This window comes from Lampetra planeri, chromosome 31 (genome assembly GCF_965212315.1).
Source record: "Lampetra planeri chromosome 31, kcLamPlan1.2.h2, whole genome shotgun sequence".
Lineage (NCBI taxonomy): Eukaryota > Metazoa > Chordata > Hyperoartia > Petromyzontiformes > Petromyzontidae > Lampetra > Lampetra planeri.
In genome coordinates, this window is record NC_136137.1 from 4,636,028 (window position 1) to 4,657,360 (window position 21,333).

Consider the following 21,333-nt stretch of genomic DNA (forward strand, 5'->3'; position numbering starts at 1 on the left):
ACTTTACTATGCAAGTAAACATTTAGTGTTTTAATATTTACGTGTTTTTGATGGGCAGACGTCGTGTTCGTAACACGCGCGGGCGTCCGCGGACCGCGAGCATTACGAGCTGGCGTCACGCGCCGCGTACGATGACAAAGGGAGAGAAAAAAAAGCTGAAGAGCGCACATAGAAGGATGCCGAAGGGTGCATGCTGGGAATTGTGCTGAGAGACGGGAAGATGAAGACGTGGATGTGAATGGGAGGCGTCACTACGATCTTTATCCAGCGGTAGAGAGACCATGGTGGTGATGATGAAGGGCAGAGATGGATGAGGTGCATGCTGGGAATTGCGCCGAGACACGGGAAGAGTAACACGTGGATCAGAAAACCAATGCAAAGCTAGAGACAGCGTATTTATTAAGGAAAAAATGAAAGCGGGGCTTGTGCACAAGATGGCATGGACCAAGAAGGGACGATGGCCAATGGACAAATATGATCCCCCCGAGAGCAAGGCCATGGTGGAGATGGAGCGACGGTAGCAGTTGATGCGCTTTGTGAAGTAAACATAAAATGTATTTTAATTGTCGGGCTTTCGGACGAGTATAATTTGTTCATGAAAACGAGGGCAAAAATTCGACCAGGCTTGACTTCATTGAGGCTCATCAGTTGGGCGTAGCCTCCAACTGACAAACACACCGGGGCTCCCCTACAATTCATAACAAGGTGTGTGTGTAGGCAGAGTTGGTGAGATTTCAAACTCGTAGCATTGATCACTGCTTACGTTTCCAGAGATGCTGCAATGTATTATTATTGCATCACTTCCTGTTGACCTAAGCCTTCCTGGGGTCAGCAGGCCTTAGGCAGCTCCTGATTGGCCAACGTGGTGTATACATTGAGGCCAGTGAAACAGGAAGTGATTGTGGAAAATGCTTACGACAATGGGATGGTGGCCTTGAGTCGGATAAAATAAGCGTGTCTATGTGTCGCTCTGAAGAAGGGCAATTGCCTGAAACGTCACGTTATATTGTTCCCTTTTAATGCCACAGCGTTACTGAAAAAATCCGTTGAGTGGTTTTGTGCATCACTGCCAACACACCAGCATCATCACCAGGGAACTGCGGTGACGAGATGTTAACTGCCTCGCCTGGTATACAGGAGGTCGTGGGTTCGATCCCGACCCTGACGCGTGTGTAGTTCGAGTCTGCATCTCTCTCTCTCCCCGTGGCCGTGTGGATTTTTATCCAGGTCTTCCGGTTTTTCCCTCCACAATTAGAAAAAAATCGATTAGAGTATTTGGCTGCTACGAGATAATAAGCCACTTCGTTGAGCTATCATTTGTGATCGCCAGGTTGCTTCTGAAGAGCCATATAGCTTAGTGGGCCTTACCTGGTCAAATAATAAAATATTTTAAAGTTCATAAATAGTTTCATTTGTTTGCATATAGAAAGCTCTGCAGAGCATGCGAGTGTGCCAATAGCATTTCACCGCTCTTAAACACCGCTATGACAGTTGTTAAATCCAGCTAATGCCCTGGTATGGCCGGGGTAAAAATCTAAGCGTCTTGTCCCGTTTTTAAAATTTTCCAGCTTCACGCTCGAATCATGAACCGAGCAAACAAAGGGTGCAGCTACTTGAGTAGTGAGTGGGGCTAGTAGATCAGTGGGAGTGGCTAAATTAAAGTGGGCGGGGCTGACAAAGGCAGGGAGGGGCTGCCACCTGATGTCTTTGAGCCTCCCAGAAATCCAGGAGCTTGAGTCGTCGCGCCCGGTACGTGTGTATCTGTCTCTGTGTGCGCGCGCATTTGCCATGCTCGCTAACGGCACTTGCCCCAACAGTCTGTTGAAGACTATGCGGGGTGATCTTCGTGTTTTGTTTTTGTTGTTGTGGTGGTGCCGCGCGGGTAATGTACCTGGCAAGGGCGAGCTATTCTTCTGCTTGGCGTTCTGCCGCGACTCCTTCATCCACGGGAACACCTGCTTGGTGAGGCTCGGCGCGTTGCCCAGATTCGACGCGGCAAACGGCTTGCTTGCCACCCCCTTCTGTCCGCCCGTTCCATTCCCTCCACCGCCACCGCCGCCGCCTCCACCGCCGCTCCCGTTGCTGCCCACGGTCCCTCCGCCGTTAGCCGCGGGGGCGGCGGACGGCGGCGGCGGCGGCGTGGAGAGCGGCGTCGGAGCGCAACCCTGCTTGTCGGGCAAGCCCGTGGTGGGCAACGTGGCCTGCCCGCCGTTGCTCGACCGCATGCAGCTGCCCCCGAGGTCGCCGGCCTTGGGGAGGGCGGGCACCGCGCCCGCCGAGCCGGAGCTCTGCTGCTGCTGTTGCTGCTGCTGCTGCTGCTGCTGCTGCTGCAGGGAGCACGCCGAGTGGCCGTACTCGGGCCCAGAGTGCTGGGAGGTCGCGCCGACGTAGGTTTGGGCCGACGGCTCGTACACGTATCCGTTCGCGCCTCCTCCTCCTCCTCCGCCTCCGCCTCCTCCACCTCCTCCACCTCCTCCTCCTCCACCTTGGTAGAAGGAGAAGTCGTAGAAGGTGGACTTGTGCATTGCGCTGTGGGGGTCCACCTCCCTCGATCGCCGGGCACTGCTATCGCTGCTGTTGCTGCTGTTGCTGTCACTGCTGATCCTGCTGCTGTCGTTCGTGGAGGTGGTGCTGAGGTCTTCACGCAGTTGGCGAAGAACATTTGCCCCCCTGGTCAAGTGGAAGAGGATTTTACCCTGTGGAGCAATTGGGGGGGGGGGGGTGGTGTTGTTGAGGATGGTGATGGTATGGTAGTGGTGGTGATGTGTGTGTCGGTGTGAGTGAGCGTGAGTTTGTGGTTGAGTATTTGAGTCAATGTTCAGAGGGAATGCGTGTGTGTGTATGTACATGTACATGCATGTGTGTGTGTGTTGCACAGGGGAGAGGGGTTACAAGGACAAGTTATGGACAGGAACATAGAGACATCGATGGCGCTCCGCTTTAAAAACTCAACTATTTTTTAACTTCACCAGGTAAGGCCCACTGAGCTGCATAGCTCATTTTCAGAAGCGACCTGACCACAAATGATAGGCCAACAAAGTGGCTCGTCACGTAGAAATGTCTTTATCATTCTAAATGTGGAGGGACAAACCGGAGGAGTCGGAGAAAAATCCACACGACCAGGGGGAGAACATAGAAACTCAAAATATACAGGTGTCAGGGTCGGGATGGAACCCGTGACCTCCTGTATACCGGGCGAGGTAGTTAACATCTCACTATATACCCGCAGCCTCCAAACGAGCGGATGCACGCAACTTGCAACGGCACACGGAAGGAAGTTACAAATTACACCCCGATCGTCATGGTTAGAAAACTCGTCGAAGACTGACTTGGCCAATCATCCCAATTGTAGGATCACAGAGCTTGGGCAACTGTTGGTAGCGCCGGTTCTGCCTGTGCAGTGCGTAACGACGTCCCACAGCAGCAGTTCGGGAGCGCGATTTGCACGAATGACGTCGCTGTATACAAATAATAAATGTCATCGTTATTATTGTTCTGCGGACTGAGACGTCTCCTCTTGTCTTTGTGTCCGTTCGTGTCGTCTGTGTGTGTCTGTGTACACACAAGTGGGGGGAGCGGGAGCGTAGTAGCGGTTAGCGCTAAGAACCCCGGTCATCCGGGTTCGAGTCCTGCTTACGGCGAACACCGGTGACGACTGAACCGGTCCTGGGCCTCCCCTAGGGTCGACTCAGCCTCAAATGAGTCCCTGGTGCGGTGTGTAAACATCGTCATTGGGGAGACAAAGACGGTCGGGCGTGGTGCTGGCCACCCACAACCTCGTGTGCCGTGCCAGCCTTCATAGGACATTGCCCCAGCAGTCTATTAAAGGCTACACGGGGGATCTTTGTGTTTGTACACACAAGTCTTCTTGGCCACGGTTATGCCCTCCCTTGGCTACGCTTGCAGAATCTGGACCCCTCTGAAGGAGGATCATCTGCACTGGTTTGAAACATTCAGGCTGGCCTGCCTATGATTCATCCTGGGTCTAACCAGACTGGATTGTGTGAGGAGCTCACAGATCCATGAACGATCTGGACACAGTCCCATCGGTGCGCTCCTCCAGCAGGCGAGACTCTGTTGGCCGGGTCATGTAGCCCGCATGCCCAGCCAATACATGCCCAAGCAGCTTCTGTTTGGCCGGATAGAGGGGGCTAAACGGGCACGGCATGGGCTGGAGAGGAGATGGACTGATGCGGTACAGGACGATGTGGAGCTGAGTTGGCTTGCCAATGACCGGTACCAGTGGGGTCAAGATGGACCTCTATGGAGGAGGCTCGTAAAGGACCCAACTGGACAGTTGGAGGCAGTCACCCACCAACAACGGAGTGGAGAGGAGCGACGCTCTCAATAACGCAGCAAGCTGGCACAGTGGGCAACACAGCTGGTGCGTCTGCCAGTCATCTCAGTCAACTTAAAACACCCGGTTCTGTCGCGTAGCCTTCGACACTTCACGTGGCCTCAAAGTGCACCTAGCCTGGCACAAGCGCCGTGGTGCCGTCGCCGTCACTTAATTGCGAATGGCGGCTGTTGTTGTTGTTGTTGAGAGAATGTGGAGGTGTCAATTTGTGTGTGTGTGTGACAATCTGTGTGCAGGTGTCGGTGTGTGTGGGTGCGTTTGTGAGTACATGTGTGTGTAGGTGTCAATGTGTATGTGTGTGTGTGGCAATCTCTGTGCAGGTGTCAGTGTCAATATGTGTGTGTCTGTGACAATCTGTGCACAGGTGTCAGCGTGCGTATGTGTGAGCACATGTGTGTGTAGGTGTCAATGTGTATGTGTGTGTGTGACAATCAGTGTGCAGGTGTCAGTGTGCGTGAGCGCGTTTGTGAGTACATGTGTGTGCAGGTGTCAATGTGTATGTTTGTGTGTGGGCACATGTGTGTGTAGGTGTCAATGTGTGTGTGAGCACATGTGTGTGCAGGTGCCACATTGGCGCTCGCTAACAGAAATTGCCTCGACAGTCTGTTAGAGCCTATAGCAGGGGGTAAGGAGACGGGGGGGGGGGGGGGGGTCTTTGTCTTTGCTATGTATTTACGTGAACCCCTAAATGCCCATTTCTCATGATAATTCCGGGCAGATTTGAGTGTGGGAATGAACATCGATCGTGAAGACACACACTCACACACAACACAGTGACGCAGCTCTCGTTCATATACACGGGACCCATGGGTAGATATTGACGAATGCAACCCAACGATCCACTGATACACGAGCGAGCGATGGCGATTCTAATGGTGTTCGTCTAGAAGGGCTAGAAAGTTGAAATCTGACACAACCACAGCCGAGTTTAGTTTCTTAGAGCTGGGATAGTCTGAAAAACGAAATTGTCCGTTTGGGTGACAGGCTGCATGCCCCCCCCCCCCACCAGATGTGTACATCGGGGTGCAAAGTTTACGAAATCAAAATCTGTGGTGGTCAGCCCAAGGACTAAAATTACGAATGGTGCTGAATCCCATTGCGACGTCACATTCACGACACTTTTTTGTTGTTCGTGAGTCTAATGAAGAGGGTTTGACACCAACGTCAGAGTGTGACACCGACGTCAGTATGAAGCAGGGAAAGCGCGTATACAACTCGTGATATGCCGTTTTTCGTATACGGGTGTTCGTTTTGAGTGTCTCTTAGTGGGGGGGGGGGGGGGAAATACAATACAAACACGCACGCAGATCGGGCTGAGACCATCATTGGCTACAATGCGCGTCACACTTTCCGCTCTCTTTTGAGTTGGTGGTCTAGGCAAGGCTGGGGGGGGGGGGCATTGTGGTCACGTGACACGCACGTCATACGGATGGGAGTGGCACTCATCGGATATTTGTGAGCAGCACAAATTTGTGTGTTGCTAAATCTACTCAAACCAACCACACACTCACTAACCCCCCCCCCCGCCAAAAAAGACAAATATCCCCCGTATAGCCTCAACATACTTTTGGGGCAAGTCCTATTAGCGAGCACCTATGAAAGCCGGCACGGTACACGAGGGGGTGGGTGGCCAGCACCACGGCCGACCGCCTTTGTCTCCCCAGTGGCGATGTTTCGTCAGCGTGTCAGGTACTCATTTGAGGCTGAGTCGACCTAGGGGAGGAGGCCATGAGCGGGATCCGAACTCGGGTGGCTGGTAAACGCTGCACCACCCACTGACAACGTTGCATGTTGTTAAATGTACCCCCCCTCACCAGAGGTGTGGACTCGAGTCATGTGACTTGGACTCGAGTCAGACTCGAGTCATGAATTTGATGACTTGCGACTCGACTTGGACTTGCATAACAATGACTTTGTCCCACCTATGAGATGTGGACTCGAGTCATGTGACTTGGACTCGAGTCAGACTCGAGTCATGAATTTGATGACTTGCGACTCGACTTGGACTTGCATAACAATGACTTTGTCCCACCTATGAGATGTGGACTCGAGTCATGTGACTTGGACTCGAGTCAGACTCGAGTCATGAATTTGATGACTTGCGACTCGACTTGGACTTGCATAACAATGACTTTGTCCCACCTATGAGATGTGGACTCGAGTCATGTGACTTGGACTCGAGTCAGACTCGAGTCATGAATTTGATGACTTGCGACTCGACTTGGACTTGCATAACAATGACTTTGTCCCACCTATGAGATGTGGACTCGAGTCATGTGACTTGGACTCGAGTCAGACTCGAGTCATGAATTTGATGACTTGCGACTCGACTTGGACTTGCATAACAATGACTTTGTCCCACCTATGAGATGTGGACTCGAGTCATGTGACTTGGACTCGAGTCAGACTCGAGTCATGAATTTGATGACTTGCGACTCGACTTGGACTTGCATAACAATGACTTTGTCCCACCTATGAGATGTGGACTCGAGTCATGTGACTTGGACTCGAGTCAGACTCGAGTCATGAATTTGATGACTTGCGACTCGACTTGGACTTGCATAACAATGACTTTGTCCCACCTATGAGATGTGGACTCGAGTCATGTGACTTGGACTCGAGTCAGACTCGAGTCATGAATTTGATGACTTGCGACTCGACTTGGACTTGCATAACAATGACTTTGTCCCACCTCTGCCCCTCACTCACTCCCTTATCCACTCACCAACCAACCCACCCACACACACGTGTTGCGTATTGTTACATCTTCTCTGGACGCAGCACGTAAGCAATACCCTCCCCCCCCCCACCAATTGCCGTGCCACTGACGCGAAGAATCTCATCCCGTTCCGGGCTTTGAATCGCATCGGAGAACGGCGGCCGTGCGACCGTCGCCCACTGATCCTGCAGCCACCATCCCAAAATAAAAAAAACCCGGAGCGGATCTCCGGGCGTGGAGCGTGGATCGTGGAGCGCGGGGCGCCGCCGACACAGACCGCGCCGTGTTTATTGATTCCCACCGCGGAAAATCTCCGCTCCCGGCGAATTGTGTTGGGCCGCATCACCCAGAGCGCCGACAACACGCGTTTATATTTCTGACTCTGTACTTCTCTCCCTCCCTCTCTCCCTCATCTTCCACACAGCCAACGAAACCCTCACCCCTCTCCCTCCCACTCTCTCTCTGGCTCCATGCCTCTCTGCACCTCACCTACCTCCCTCCCTCTCTCTCTCTTTCATCTCCGCCCTCCCTAAACCTCTCTCCCTTGCTCCCTCTTTCTCACCTCCATCTCCCCCCCCCCCGCCTCCCTCACAGTCGCCACTCTGGCTCCATTCAACTCCCTCCCCTCTCTTCCCTCCCTCCCATTTCCTCATCTCTCCCTCCCCTTCCTCCACCCATACCTCTGTCTCCCTCCGCCCCATGTCTCCTCCCTCTCCATTGTGTTTCCATACATTTTCCTGCTCTTCGTGACGCGAAAAAACAACGATTTTCTTCTTACAATTTTACTCAATTCTGTGCCCTTATCGGCGTCACGTCACAAGACGAGGATTTTTTTCCCACCTGGAATTCTTTCTCTCTCTCTCTCTCTACGCAGTGAGAAGCGCATCACCTTGTGTGAGATGAACGGCCGCGGAAGGTGATGTCACAGAGCTAGGTCCGAGATCACTTAAACCAGCCACCCCCCCCCACCTCTTTTATATGCCCCAACAAGAGTGGTTGTCGCACACCAGTCTTATTTGTAAATCTCCGAGCTGGAATTTCGCCAGAATTAAGGGAAGGAAAAAAAATCAACAGAATGGGATGATTCGTTCTGTGCAGTCATTGGTGATTCAGGCCGAGATCATCAGCGTACTAATATCTACAAGCTCTCTCCTCCCTTTCCACGCACTCCTCTCTCGCTCTGTTCCTACTGGACATCTTTGAAAGAAGAGCTTGATAGCTCATCGGTTTCGTCCAGGATAAATACATATTCTGATTCCCATCCTCGCCACAAGATCACCCTCTCCACGTCTTCCACACGACATCCCCGCATCTCACCTCACTATGACCCTATCCGTCTCTCCCTAATCTCTCTCCCCCATCTCCCCGCGTCTTCTCTCAAACCCTCGCCTCTCTCTCGCTCTTTTCCTCAACCCCAGAACACCCCCACCCATCCACTCTCCCTATCCTCCCCTCTCTCTTCCCCCATCTCACCCATCTCCTCCTACCCATCTCTCCTCCCTCCCTTAACCCTCCCTCCCTCTATTCATCTCCTCCTATTGCCCATCGCCTAATATTTATTTTACCAGGTAAGGAGACCCGCTGAGGAGCTATTGTAGCTCTTTGAAAAAAAATAAAACGACCTGGCCACAATTGATAGCTCATCCAAGTGGCGTATACATCGCCTGGGAATTTATAGCCGCAGCCGAACACTCCCAGCGCGTGACGTCGATTCTAAATGTGGAGGGGAAAAAACACCGGAGGAACCGGTCAAAAATCCACGCGACCGCGGGGTGGGAGAGAGAGAGAGCGAGAGGGGGTAGAGAAAGAGGGGGGTGGGCAGAGAGGGGGGGGGATACATAAAGCAAAGATAAAAAAAACTAAATGATGAACGAAGCAAAGTGCGGACTACACCGAGCATCTTCTTGTTTCCTCTGATCGTAAAAAAATGAATAAAAAAAAAGAAATAAAAAAATAGAGAAACACTGCAAATATACAGCAGCAGGCGTCAGGGTCGGGATCGAACCCACGACCTCCTGCATATCGGGTGAGGGAGTTAACATCTCCTAGCCACCGCGGGTGCACTACATCCCTCTTTTTTTTACGATCAGTGGAAACAAGAAGATGCTCGGTGTATTCGGCACTTTGCTTCGTTCATCATTTCGTATTTTTTTAAAATTAAATTTACATTTTTTTACTTTGCTTTATGTAAAGCCCCACCTCTCGCTCACTCTCTCGCTCCCTCTCTCGCTCACATCCCTCTCCCCCCTCTTCCTCCTCTCCCTCCCTCTCTCTCTCTCGCCCCCTCTATCTGTCTTCATCTGCCGCTGGCTGCGGGGTTATTGTTCGCTGCCTATGACCCCTCTCAGCCTCTAGGAGCCGCGCTCACAATCTCTCCCCTCTCTCTCTCTCGCTTCCCCCACCTCCCTCTCTCTCTCTCCATCTCTCTCCCGTGATGGATCGGAGCGCGCACGGGCGCTGCTACAACACGGGGAGAGGAGAGGTGGGAAGGTGGGACAGAGGAGGAGGAGGAGGAGGTGAGAGAGGGTAGAGAGAGAGGGGTTGGAGAGATACAGGGAGATGTAAGAGGGAGAGTGGGAGGGGGGCGAACGTTGGCTCTGCGGGAGGCGAGACGAAGTGGAGAGCAAATGATGAGATCGATTCTCGTGCTATCGCTATCGATACACAACATCGATTGTTTACTAGGTATGTAGCTATTCGTCGATTCCAGCTACTGACATCAATGAGTGCGCTCGTAATGCGGTGGTTTGGAGTGGTGGCGCAGCGGTTAGCACAGTGTGTTGGATGCACACAGCCGCGGCTCATAATCCCGTGGCGAATGACATCTGACCTGATGACCTCTGACCTGATGACTTTTGACCTGATGACATCTGACCTGATCTCGGCCTGGGCCATGTCCACTGCATCAAGCCGCAATGACCAGGGTGGTGAAGTATGGTCAAACATCGCCTTACGACCGACTTGGCCTGCGAGTAGACGCCACCGTTCCGCAGTAGATTGATGCAGCGCAGTAAATGATCGTATTACTATGCTGCGTATTATTAATCACTTATAAATCACGCGTGATAATCCACGAGGACACAGCATACAATGTAGATCGACACAGAGAGACAAAGACGGGTGAGAGACGCACCTGCTGTTGAGAGACAGAATCAATATATTTTTTGTTTTAACGAAAGAGGAATAACAAATCTGGGAGAAGGGAGGGAGACAGATAAGACATTGGGGGAGAGCAAAGGGAGCGTTCGGAGGAGAGGTCTCGGAGGAGTTAGAAAGAGAGAGAGAGACAAAGACGGGTGAGAGAGACACATGCTCAAACCTACCCCCCCCCACCCACATCACGAGCTCCACCGAGCAAATGGGCCATGAATTAAGGGAGGCCTGGTGGTTAATGATTGGCCCTCGTCCGGTTAATGAGTAATATGTTTTGAAAGAGATGAAAATTCAACACGTCTTCACCCCTGCTAACCCTCGACCCTTTTTCTCGGCATTAATTGTCGTCTTTGCCCAAGCTGGGACAATTCAATTGCTCGAGCCGAACTATCTCACAAAGAGGGGGGGGGGGGGTTGAGCGCCTGCAATCGAGAGATGGGAGAATTGTCGTGAATAGGTTGCGGTGACACAAAAGTGTCACGGCTACGTATGCGCGACGTTCACTCGGACTCGGATATTCGCATGGACACAAAGATGCCCCCCACACACACACACCCCACACACACCTCCACACACACTACCCCACACCCCCCCACACACCCCCCACACACCCCCCCACACACCCCCACACACCCCCACACCCCCCCCCCCCACAACCCCCACACACCCCGCCACACCCCTCCACACACCCCCACACACCCCCGCACACCCCCCCACACACCCCCCCACACACCCTCACACCCCCACACACACACCCCCACACCCCCATACACCCCCTCACACCCCCCACACACCGCCCCCCCCCACACCGCCCCTCCCACATCCCCCCACACCCCCCCCCCACACGCCCCCACACACACCCCCCCCACACACCCCCCACACACACCCCCACACACCCCCCCCACACACACCCCCACACACCCCCCCCCACACCCCCCGTGTAGCCTTAACGGATTGTAGGGACAAGCGCTGTTAGCGAGCAGAACCTGTGAAGGCCCGCACGGCACACGAAGGGGGGTGGGTGACCGACACAACGCTCGGCCGCCTTTGTCTCCCCGAGATGGCGCATGTTTCTTTTTTTTTTACACCGCACCAAGTACTCATTTCAGGCCGAGTCGACCTAGGGACGAGGCCCCCGGGGAACCGGTTCAATGCGAAGCAGACGCACACACAGCAGTAGGGGCAACTGCCGCACAGATGCAGCACGGCTTCGGGGATGGAGATCGAAACCCCCAAAAAAATTTGCACGGCCGCGATTATTTATCCCTGCGCGATATTCTTCCTCGGTGGCCACAGACAATGCGCGTTGGGCGATTTCTTCCTCCGCTGGGATTGTTTACGCCTTCGATAATTGATCCGCCGGGTCTGATTAAACACACGGTATAGGGTTGGGGATGGGGGGTGAGCGATGCATTTCTAAACGGCCATTCCGTTCTCTCCCACCACCAACACCAGCACCACCATCTACCACCCACCAAACACCCCGGTTCGAATTTAAGCGGAGCCACGGATTGATTGAAATTTTCATCGCACGGCTGTTGCTGTGACGACTCCGCGGGCAGAGGGGCGTGTGTGAGTAGAGAGAAACACGCGTGTGTGTGTGTAGAGAGAGCCACGTGTGTGTGTGAGTAGAGAGAAACACGCGTGTGTGTGTGTGTGAGTAGAGAGAGAGACACGTGTGTGTGTGTAGAGAGAGACACGTGTGTGTGTGGGTGTAGGGAGACACGTGTGTGTGTGGGTGTAGAGACATGCGTGTGTGAGTTGAGTGACACGCGTGTGTGAGTAGAGAGAAACACGCGTGTGTGTGTGTGTAGAGAGAGACACGTGTGTGTGTGGGTGTAGATAGACACGTATGTGTGTACAGACACGTGTGTGTGTAGAGACATGCGTGTGTGAGTTGAGCGACACGCGTGTGTGAGTAGAGAGAGTCACGTGTATGAGTCTATATGATTCCCTCAATGAGTCTACGGATCTCGCTGTGAATGTCAGGGTCTCTATGTGAGTCTATGGGTCTCTGTGAGTCTTTGGGTCTCTGTGTGAGTCTTTGGGTCTCTGTATGAGACGATATGGATCTCTTTGTGAGTCTATGGGTTTCTATGTGAGTCTATGGGTCTATATGTGAGTCTATGGGTCTCTATGTGAGTCTATGGGTCTCTCTGTGAATCTATGCGTCTCTGCACGATTCTATAGAATAGATACATCACACGGCGTGGGGAGGGAGGCATTAATCATCCAGCAGTGGATTGACAAACGGGTCGTGTGTGAATATTTTTTTCTGCAGAATTTCCTCCCTCGCTTCTCCCGAGCTTGCGCTCGACTAGAAACGATTTCGACCGCGGCCTCGCCCTGCCGACGTCACAATCACCGCAATCACAACGATCACAATCACCGGCCCCCACTCGAGAATGCCGATCGGGTCACCCCACCATCATTGAACCCTCCTGTCGCCACCACCGTCATGAGCCACCCCCCACACCTCGCCATCGCCGCCTTCCTCGTGCTCGATTAAACAGCTGCGACAACGTTGGCACCTGCCCAGCAAGGTTTGTTCTCAAAGTCTCACTACAAAGACAAAGATCACCCGCATAGCCTTAGACGTTTGGGGCAAGTGCCGTCAGCGAGCGGCACCTGTGAAGGCCGCCACGGCACGCGAGGGGGTGGGTGGCCAGCAACCACGCCCGGCCGCCTTTGTCTCCCCAGTGGCGATGTTTACACACCACACCAGGTACTCATTTGAGGCTGAGTCGACCTAGGGGAGGCCCACGACCGGTATACATAATCGTCACTGGGTGTTGATGGCCATGAGCCGGAATCGAACTCGGTTCGTAGCGGTAGTGAAGCCGCCTATAGCACACACCTTTGCACCAATACCACTCAACTTAACCCGATACAACTACCACCACTAATACCAACAAAACTCAATACATTCGTCGACAACACTGTGTGGCCTTATAAGGAAGGACAAATATATATGAGCAACGTTTCGGGTAATGGACCTTATTCATAGCACATTCAAAAGAACACCAGCACCAAAAATAAAGACACAGATTCCCCGTATAGCTTGAGTAGGATTGTTGGGGCAAGTGCTGTTAGCGAGCACCTATGCAGGCCGGCACATACATTTGGAATACGTACATACATACACACATGCATTTGCAAGACATATACCTACGCAAGTGTGTGTATACATATACATACCCACACACATGAACGAATATACATATGCAATGCACACACATACGTAACATACATATGCAATGTGTGTGTGTGTGTGTATATCCACACGCACGCACACACGCGTGTGTGATATTTCTACACGGATCTCTGCGCGTAGATTGGCCATTGACTTGCAACAGTGGAGAAATCCATTAACAAGCCGCGCCTGGGCCGCGTGATGGATGTGGCGTAGAGAGAGAGGGTCTGGGAGCAGGGTGCAGGGGGGAGGGAGGTGCACATGGGGGAGGGAGAAGGGGGAGGTGAGACGTAGGTGAGAGGGAGAGAGAGAGAGAGGTTAGGGGGAGGAAGGGAGGGTTGGTGAGTGGAGGGGATGGAGTGGCGGAAAGCTTTGGGAGAGCAGGTACAGGGTGGGGAGAGAGAGGGGGAGGGGGACGGGGTGGGGGTTACGGGGGGAGGGGAGGTAGGAGGAGGAGGGAGAGACAGGTGAGCGAGGTGATCGAGAGGTAGGAGGAGAGGGAGAGAGAGGTGAGAGGAGGGGGCGGAAGTGGCGGAGAGCGCCTGAGAGCATGGGGCACGAGGAGAGGGATGGAGTGGGGGAGGAGGTGGGGGGAGGGAGGGTTGGGGGGGATGTGACCGATAGAGCCGCCTAGGAACATGGGTACAGCGGGGGGGGGGGGGGTAGAGGAAGGGGAGCGATCGAGGCAGAGAGGTGAGGCATAGGTAGGTGAGGGGGGGGGCGAGGTGAAAGGGGTGGCTTAGAAAGCGGTCTGGGGAGAGAGGTGGGAGCGAGGGAGGGAGGGAGAGAGCCAGGTGAGCGAGAGGGAGGGAGGTAGTTGAGAGAGAGGGGTGAGAGGGAGGGTGGAAGGTAGCGAGCGTAATGAACACACACCTGGACAACACACCGCATTAACACAACGTATGAACACGATCCGTTAACACAATGCATTAGCACAACACATTCACACAAATGCATGAATAGCATTCGTTACGCACGACATTGACACAATACGTTGAAACAATCGATAAACAAGGTTCGTTGACACAATACATTAACACAACACATTAATACAATCCGTTAACACGATACATTAACACAGTTAATGACCGTAGTGCATTTACATAACCCATTAACACACCGCACTGACAGAATGCATTAACGCAATGCAATCCCAGAACACACAAATACAACGCATGAACACTATCCGTTAACACAACAACATTGACACAATCAATGAGCATAGAGCACTGACACGTCCATGACCACAATGCATTGCCACAATGCGTTTACACAATGAGTGAACACAATGAGTGAACACAATGTATGGGGAGAGCAAACATTGTGTCACAGGAGGATTTGTAATTGTGCCAACCTTCCAGCACACACACACTACATGCTAGACAGAATCAGAATGTTGATTTGCGCTGGAGGAATCCGATAAACTATAAAGCTCTTTTTTCACAGATGTTCAGTACGGGGGCAGCCCAGAAAGTTCCAACAACAAACAATAAAATAAACTCGATAGGAGTGCAGAGTGTAGAAATGTAAACACATCCCTTACAAACATATATACAAATACAACTCAACTCTTTGTTGTGTATCTTGCCAGGTAAGGCCCACTTCTTTGTCGGAAGCGGCCCAGCCACAAACGAAGGCTCAACGAAGCGGCTTTTATCGTCACCACGTGGAAATCCACAGCAGCGAATCGATCTGAATAATCGAGTTTCGGTGCAAGCCTTCATCCAACCGTGGATAGATCGTGGCCCATGTTGACGACGACACTGAGATTCAATAAAGAACGCACACGCCGCTGTGTAAGCATTTTGTGAGTGCCACGTAAGGGCGTTTGCGGCAGGCGTGATAATAAAAAGAAAAAAAATGTGTGACGTTGAGAAGCGTCAATTATAAGAAAGTGAGTTTAACTCGTTGTAGGCTTTCGCGACCAATCGTATCCATTGGAGGGGGGGGGGGGCTGGGTTAGATCGCGTAAATTTATAAATGTGTCGTTAAACCAGCCACCACCCGACACAGCCAACTAGTAAGGGTTGTCACGTGATAATGCTCGTTGTGATTACGAGCGAAATGTCGTTCTCGAAATGCGAACGTTGTGGGTTTACTCTCCAGCACACAGCCGGCTCGTGATGTACGAGTAACGAGTTGGCACATTTTGTTGACGTGACAAACCTTACTCATTGGCTTAACGACACATTTATATGCATGCGAACTATCCCCCCCCCAAAAAACCTCTCTATTGTGGATATAAGAAACTGATAAGGTGTAGTAGGGTAAGACACCTGGAGGTTCGTAAAGTGGACGGGTTAAGTGAATCCTCGAAGATTGAATCGGATGTAACGAACAATTAGGTCTTGACTTAAAGCTTTCGTGGCTGCAGGAATTCATACTCTGTGGGGCTTTCGGTAAAGTCACGTAGAGATAGAAAAACAATAAAATAGTAAAAAAAAATCACGACGTTTCGATCGCAACGCAAGCAATCGTCTTCAGGTGAAACAATACAGCGGGCGGACTGCTGAGGCAGGAATAAATGTAGTTATATTTAGCTTTGTAAATATAGCTATATTTAGCTATATAAACATAGCTATATTTAGCTATGTAAATATATATATATTTAGCTATGTAAATATAGCTATATTTAGCTATGTAAATTTATATTTAAAGCTTTCGTGACTGCAGGGATTCATATTCTTGGTTCTTTCGGTAAAGTCACGTAGAAGGGAACCAAGAATATATAAATATAGCTATATTTAGCTATGTAAATATAGCTATTTTTTGCTTTATTTATCTATATTTAAGACCCAAAGAGTATGAACAATTCGGTGGCTGCTGCTGCTATGGGCATGTTGCACAAGTACGATTAATAACAATAACTAACCCAACGCATTTGTCAACGGCAACATGGCGTGGCCTTGAAAGGGAAACAAATAATAATAGGCGACGTTTCAGGCAATGGTCCTTTTTCATAGGAGGTTGTAATGTGACGGGGTGGCGGCTACGGTTGCCACCTGTTACGTTATTCGATCACATATCCTACAATTATCAAAACTGCGCAATTTACTTGGCATAGAGTTCAACGCGACAACGGACAGCGAGTATGTTTTATATATTTGGAAAAGGCATATACACAACGGGTAGCAGATGTTGGGTACAAAAAGCGGGCTATGCCACCCCGAACACAGACGCCAAATCGGGACAGGTGGCAACCGCTTGGTTACCAGGCAGAGCAATGGAGGCTGTTGCTGTTGTTAAGCGCGTGGTCGTCACGGCAACGCTACATTCAATACGGCTGAATGTGTGTGTAGTGTGTGTGTGTAGTGTGTGTGTGTAGTAGTGTGTGTGTGTAGTAGCGTGTCTGTGTGTGTGTGGCGGGGAGCGGTGGTATAGCGATTAGCGCTACGCTGCGCTGCGAACCCAGCGAGCCGAGTTCGATTCCCGCTCACGGCAAACATCAGTGACGATTATCTGAACTGGGCCTCCCCTAGGTCGACTCAGCCTGAAATTAGAACCTGGTGCGATGTGTTAATATCGCCACTGGGGAGACAAAGGCGGTCGGGCGTGGTGCTGGCCACCCACCCCCTCGTGTACCGTTCAAGGCCTTTATAGGTGCTCGCTAACAGCACTTGCCCCTACAGTCTGTTAAGGCTATACGGGGAATATTTGTCTTTGTCTTGTCTACAACGTGCTGGAGGAATTTAAAAATACAAATATAATTATTACATCTATCTTTATAAATATACGCGTGCTTTTTGTGTACACTCTGATTATTGGTGATATTTGACACTCTCATACACACACAAAGCCAAAGATTTCCCTCTTAACAGACTGTAGGGGAAAATGCTGTTAGCGAGCACCTTTGAAGGCCGGCACGGCACACGAGGGGGGTGGGTGGCCAGCACCACGCCCGGCCGCCTTTGTCTCCCCAGTGGCGATATTTACACACCGCACCAGGTACTCATTTGAGGCCGAGTCGACCTATGGGAGGCCCAGGACCGGTTCCGATAATCGTCACTGGGTGTTGGCCGTGAGCCGGAAATCGAACTCGGGCCGCCGGGTTCGTAGCGCAGCGTCGCGATAACCGCTGCGCCACCGCTCCCCACTCTCTCACACACGCACAGGGGAGGGGAGGGAGAGGGGTGTTGATGGCGAGGCTTGGCGCCTGTGGGCTGGCTGCGAGTGGGGCTGTACAGCACGCGACATCGCATCGATTTCATACGAGCCCCGTGTAAGCGTCAGCCCTCGGGACGCAGCGAGACTGACACGCGCGCGTGTGTGTCAGTGTCAGCGAATGTGAATGCGCCGGTGTGTGTGTGTGTGTGTCAGTGAATGTGTCTGTGTGTGATAGTGAGTGCACCAATGTGTTTGTGTGTCAGTGAATGCGCAGGTGTGTGTGTGTCAGTGAATGTGTCTGTGTGTGTCAGTGAGTGCACCAATGTGTCTGTGTGTCAGTGAATGCGCAGGTGTGTGTGTGTGTGTCAGTGAATGTGTCGGTGTGTGTGTGTGTGTCAGTGAATGTGTCGGTGTGTGTGTCAGTGAATGTGTCGGTGTGTGTGTGTGTGTCAGTGAGTGCACCAATGTGTGTGTGTGTCAGTGAATGTGTCGGTGTGTGTGTGTGTCAGTGAATGTGTCGGTGTGTGTCGGTGTGTCAGTGAGTAGCTATCGGTTCACAGTGCACTGCGTTACGAACCTGAACACCCCGAGTTCGATTCCTGCTCACGATCAAGAACAGTGGCGAATATTTGAACTCGTCTTGGGCCATCCCCAGGTCCACTCAGCCTCAAATGAGTACCTGGTGAGGTGTGAAAAACACCGCTACTAGGGAGACAAAGGCGGCCGAGCGTGGTGTTGGCCACCGACGCCCTCGTGTGCCGTATTGTAATTCATAGGTGCTCGCTGACAGCACTTGCCCCAACAGTCTGTAAAGGCTACACGGGGAGGCCTTTGTCTTTGTGCAGATGAATGTGGGGACCGGTAGTATAGAGGTTAGTGGTTGGCCAGCACCACACCCGGCCGCCTTTGTCTCCCCAATGGCGATATTTACACACCACACTAGGTACTGATTTGAGGCTGAGTGGACCTGGCGGAGGCCCAAGACGAGTTCAAATATTCGCCACTGTTATTGATCGTGAGCAGGAATCGAACTCGGGGTGTCAAGGTTGGTAGCGCAGTGCGCTGGGAACCGATAGCTACTCACTGACACACCGACACACACACTGGCACATTCACTGACACACACATACATAGGCACATTCACTGACACACACACACCGACACATTCACTGACACAACGACACACACCGGCACATTCACTGACACACACACACACACCGGCACATTCACTGACATATACACACACACTGGCACATTCACTGACACACACACACACCGACACATTCACTGACACACACACACATTTCCGGCAAATACCAACACTTACAAATACCAACACTTACATACCATTGCGCACCCATCCGCAAACAGCACATACGCACATCATCAAACACACGCCATCACAGACACAAAGGTCCCCAGTGCAGTTTTCACAGTGCGGTTGGCCAAACCCAATGAAGGCCGGCCATGGCGCGCAAGATGTGTCACCCAGTTCCACGCCCGGCCGCCTTTGTCTTTCCCAATGTGCCGTTGCTCAAACGTCTCGCCAGAGACTCACACTGAGGCTGAGTCGACTCAGGGGATGCCTGAGGAACCACCATCCGTTCAGATGTATCTCTCTCGCTCGCCGCTCATGTTAAATATCCGTGGGCCCCGGGAATTGAACTCGGGACGCCGGGTTCATAGCGCGGTGCGCTCACCGCTGCGTCACCGCTCCCATTCCCCGCTTTGAATTTAGTTGGGGGGGTGGGGGTGGCACAGTGCGAATGAGAGGAGCAAAGGGAAGGGAGAGAGAACATCGAAGCTTCTGCTGCTGCTGCTGCTGAACTCTGCGTGAACCGAGTGCTTGTGGCCAGGCCATAAATCACTGACACACACACACATTCACACACGCTCACACACTCACGCGCGCGCACGCTCACACACTCACACATTCACACAAACGCTCGCTCGCTCTCTCCGTGTCGTTCTCTCTCCGCCTCCTCCTGTCCCTCTCTAAAAATCCGCTCTCTCATCTCATCTCCGATGCGGTCTTCCACCGTTCCCTAGTCGCGGCCCTCTCTCAATATCGCTCTCTCCTCTCTCTCTCCCACCATCTCTCTTTCTCTCTCTCCATATCTCCCTATCCACCGCGCCTGAATCTCTCCCTCCCCAATTTCGCTCTCCGCTCACTCCCAATCGCTCTCATCTTTTCTCTCTCTCTCTGAACCTCTCCACCTCTCCTCGTCTCCCCCCTCCCTCATCCCATCTTTCTCTCACCCTCCCTCCCTCTCCTCCTCCTCCCCTCTCTTGAAAATTCTGTCGGACAGCGATTAAGAGAGGCTATGCCCCACCCGTGGAGACACAGCAAGTGCTAAATTGTACATTCGTGCGCGCACGAGTGTGTGCGCGTGAGCGGTTAGCGCGCCGCGCTATGGATCCGACCACCCGAGTTCGATTCGCGCTCACGGCTATCATCCGTGACGAACATTTTAACCGGGCGCTAGGCGACTCAGTGTCAAAATGAGTACCTGGTGCGGTGATAACATCGCCACTGGGAGCAACAAAGGCGACCAGGCGTGGTGCTGGCCACCCACCCCCTCGTGTGCTGTGCCGGCATTAGATAGTTGCTACTCGACAGCACTTGCCCTAACAGTCTGGTAAAGGCTATCGGGGGTGGGAGGTAGCTTTGTCTTTGTGAGCAGCACTTGATCTGTGTGCGTGTCTATAGGAAGTGTCTCGAAAGGTATAATCTTAAAGAAAAGACAACTTCTTTGCGCAATAATATTGATCATCACCAGCAGCAGCAGCAGCCATGCTCTCTCCACTGCTGGATTATGGCGTCTTCCCCAGAAATACCTCTGCTGATTTTGCAGACGTTATTCGCGACAGACCTCCCTCAAGACTCTATGTAGCGGACACATGAGAATAATGATAACAACACAAAAACACTGTTCATGCTCTGTGGTGACGTTCAGAGAACCATTAATGAACAAATAATTATACTTCCGTTGTACTGTGTAGTTCTGTGTGCTACCCATTGACAAAAATGGGGGGGGGGGTTGGTCTCCCATTTTATTATTTATTTTGTTTCTTGAAAGAGGTTGCCAAATGCCCTTTTTTTGTTTTTTAAAACGGTGACCTGTGTTTGAGCAATGACCTCTGACCTCCAACCTCCCCCACCCCCCATACCTCCACCCCTCCCTCCTTCCCTCCCTCCCTCCCTCCCTCCATCTTCCCCCCTTCTCTTCCACATTCTATCCCTCCTCGATCGCTTGCGTTCTTTTAAAATCTTAGTTGGTCCCAAAAAAAAAAACCCCACACACAAACCCCGCAAGCAAAATTGTCTTTAAAATGTGCAATGAAGAAGGACCATTGTACCGAAACGTCGCCTATTATATGTTTTCATGGAAAAGTGTTAATTTGTTTTGGTTGTGTGCGTTGCTTTGTTATCTGCGCTTGTGCACCACTGCCGACGCAGCAGCGGTAGCGGCAGCAGCACCGCCACCACCAGATGAGTGTTTCTAGTTTGTTTGGAACCAGTGGCACAGCTGTCGAATGTGTGCAGGCGGTGCAACTGCAACGCCGTCCACAAGGCAGGGACATTGGTGGGGAAATCGTGGACCAGGGTGGTTGGATGGCAAGAGAGCACATTTCATTGCTTGCACCAAGGGGCCCAAGCTATAATAATCATCATCACACTACACGCATACCTCGATTTACGAAATGGATGAGTAAAAAAAACAACCTTAAACGTCGTAATGTCGTCAATCGGAATGGCTTTTCCCATTTATTTAATACCGAAACATTCTGGATGTGTTTCGGACA

General features: G+C 51.9%; 1 protein-coding gene across 1 annotated transcript in view; it reads right to left on the bottom strand.

The window, feature by feature from the left end:
- Positions 1-21,333, bottom strand: part of LOC144729120 (homeobox protein Hox-A3-like) — a 91,290-nt gene that overhangs the window by 16,843 nt on the left and 53,114 nt on the right. The window contains exon 2 of the mRNA XM_078609079.1: positions 1,892-2,696. Within this exon, the coding sequence (XP_078465205.1) occupies positions 1,892-2,696 (805 nt within the window). The remainder of the gene's footprint in view (positions 1-1,891; positions 2,697-21,333) is intronic.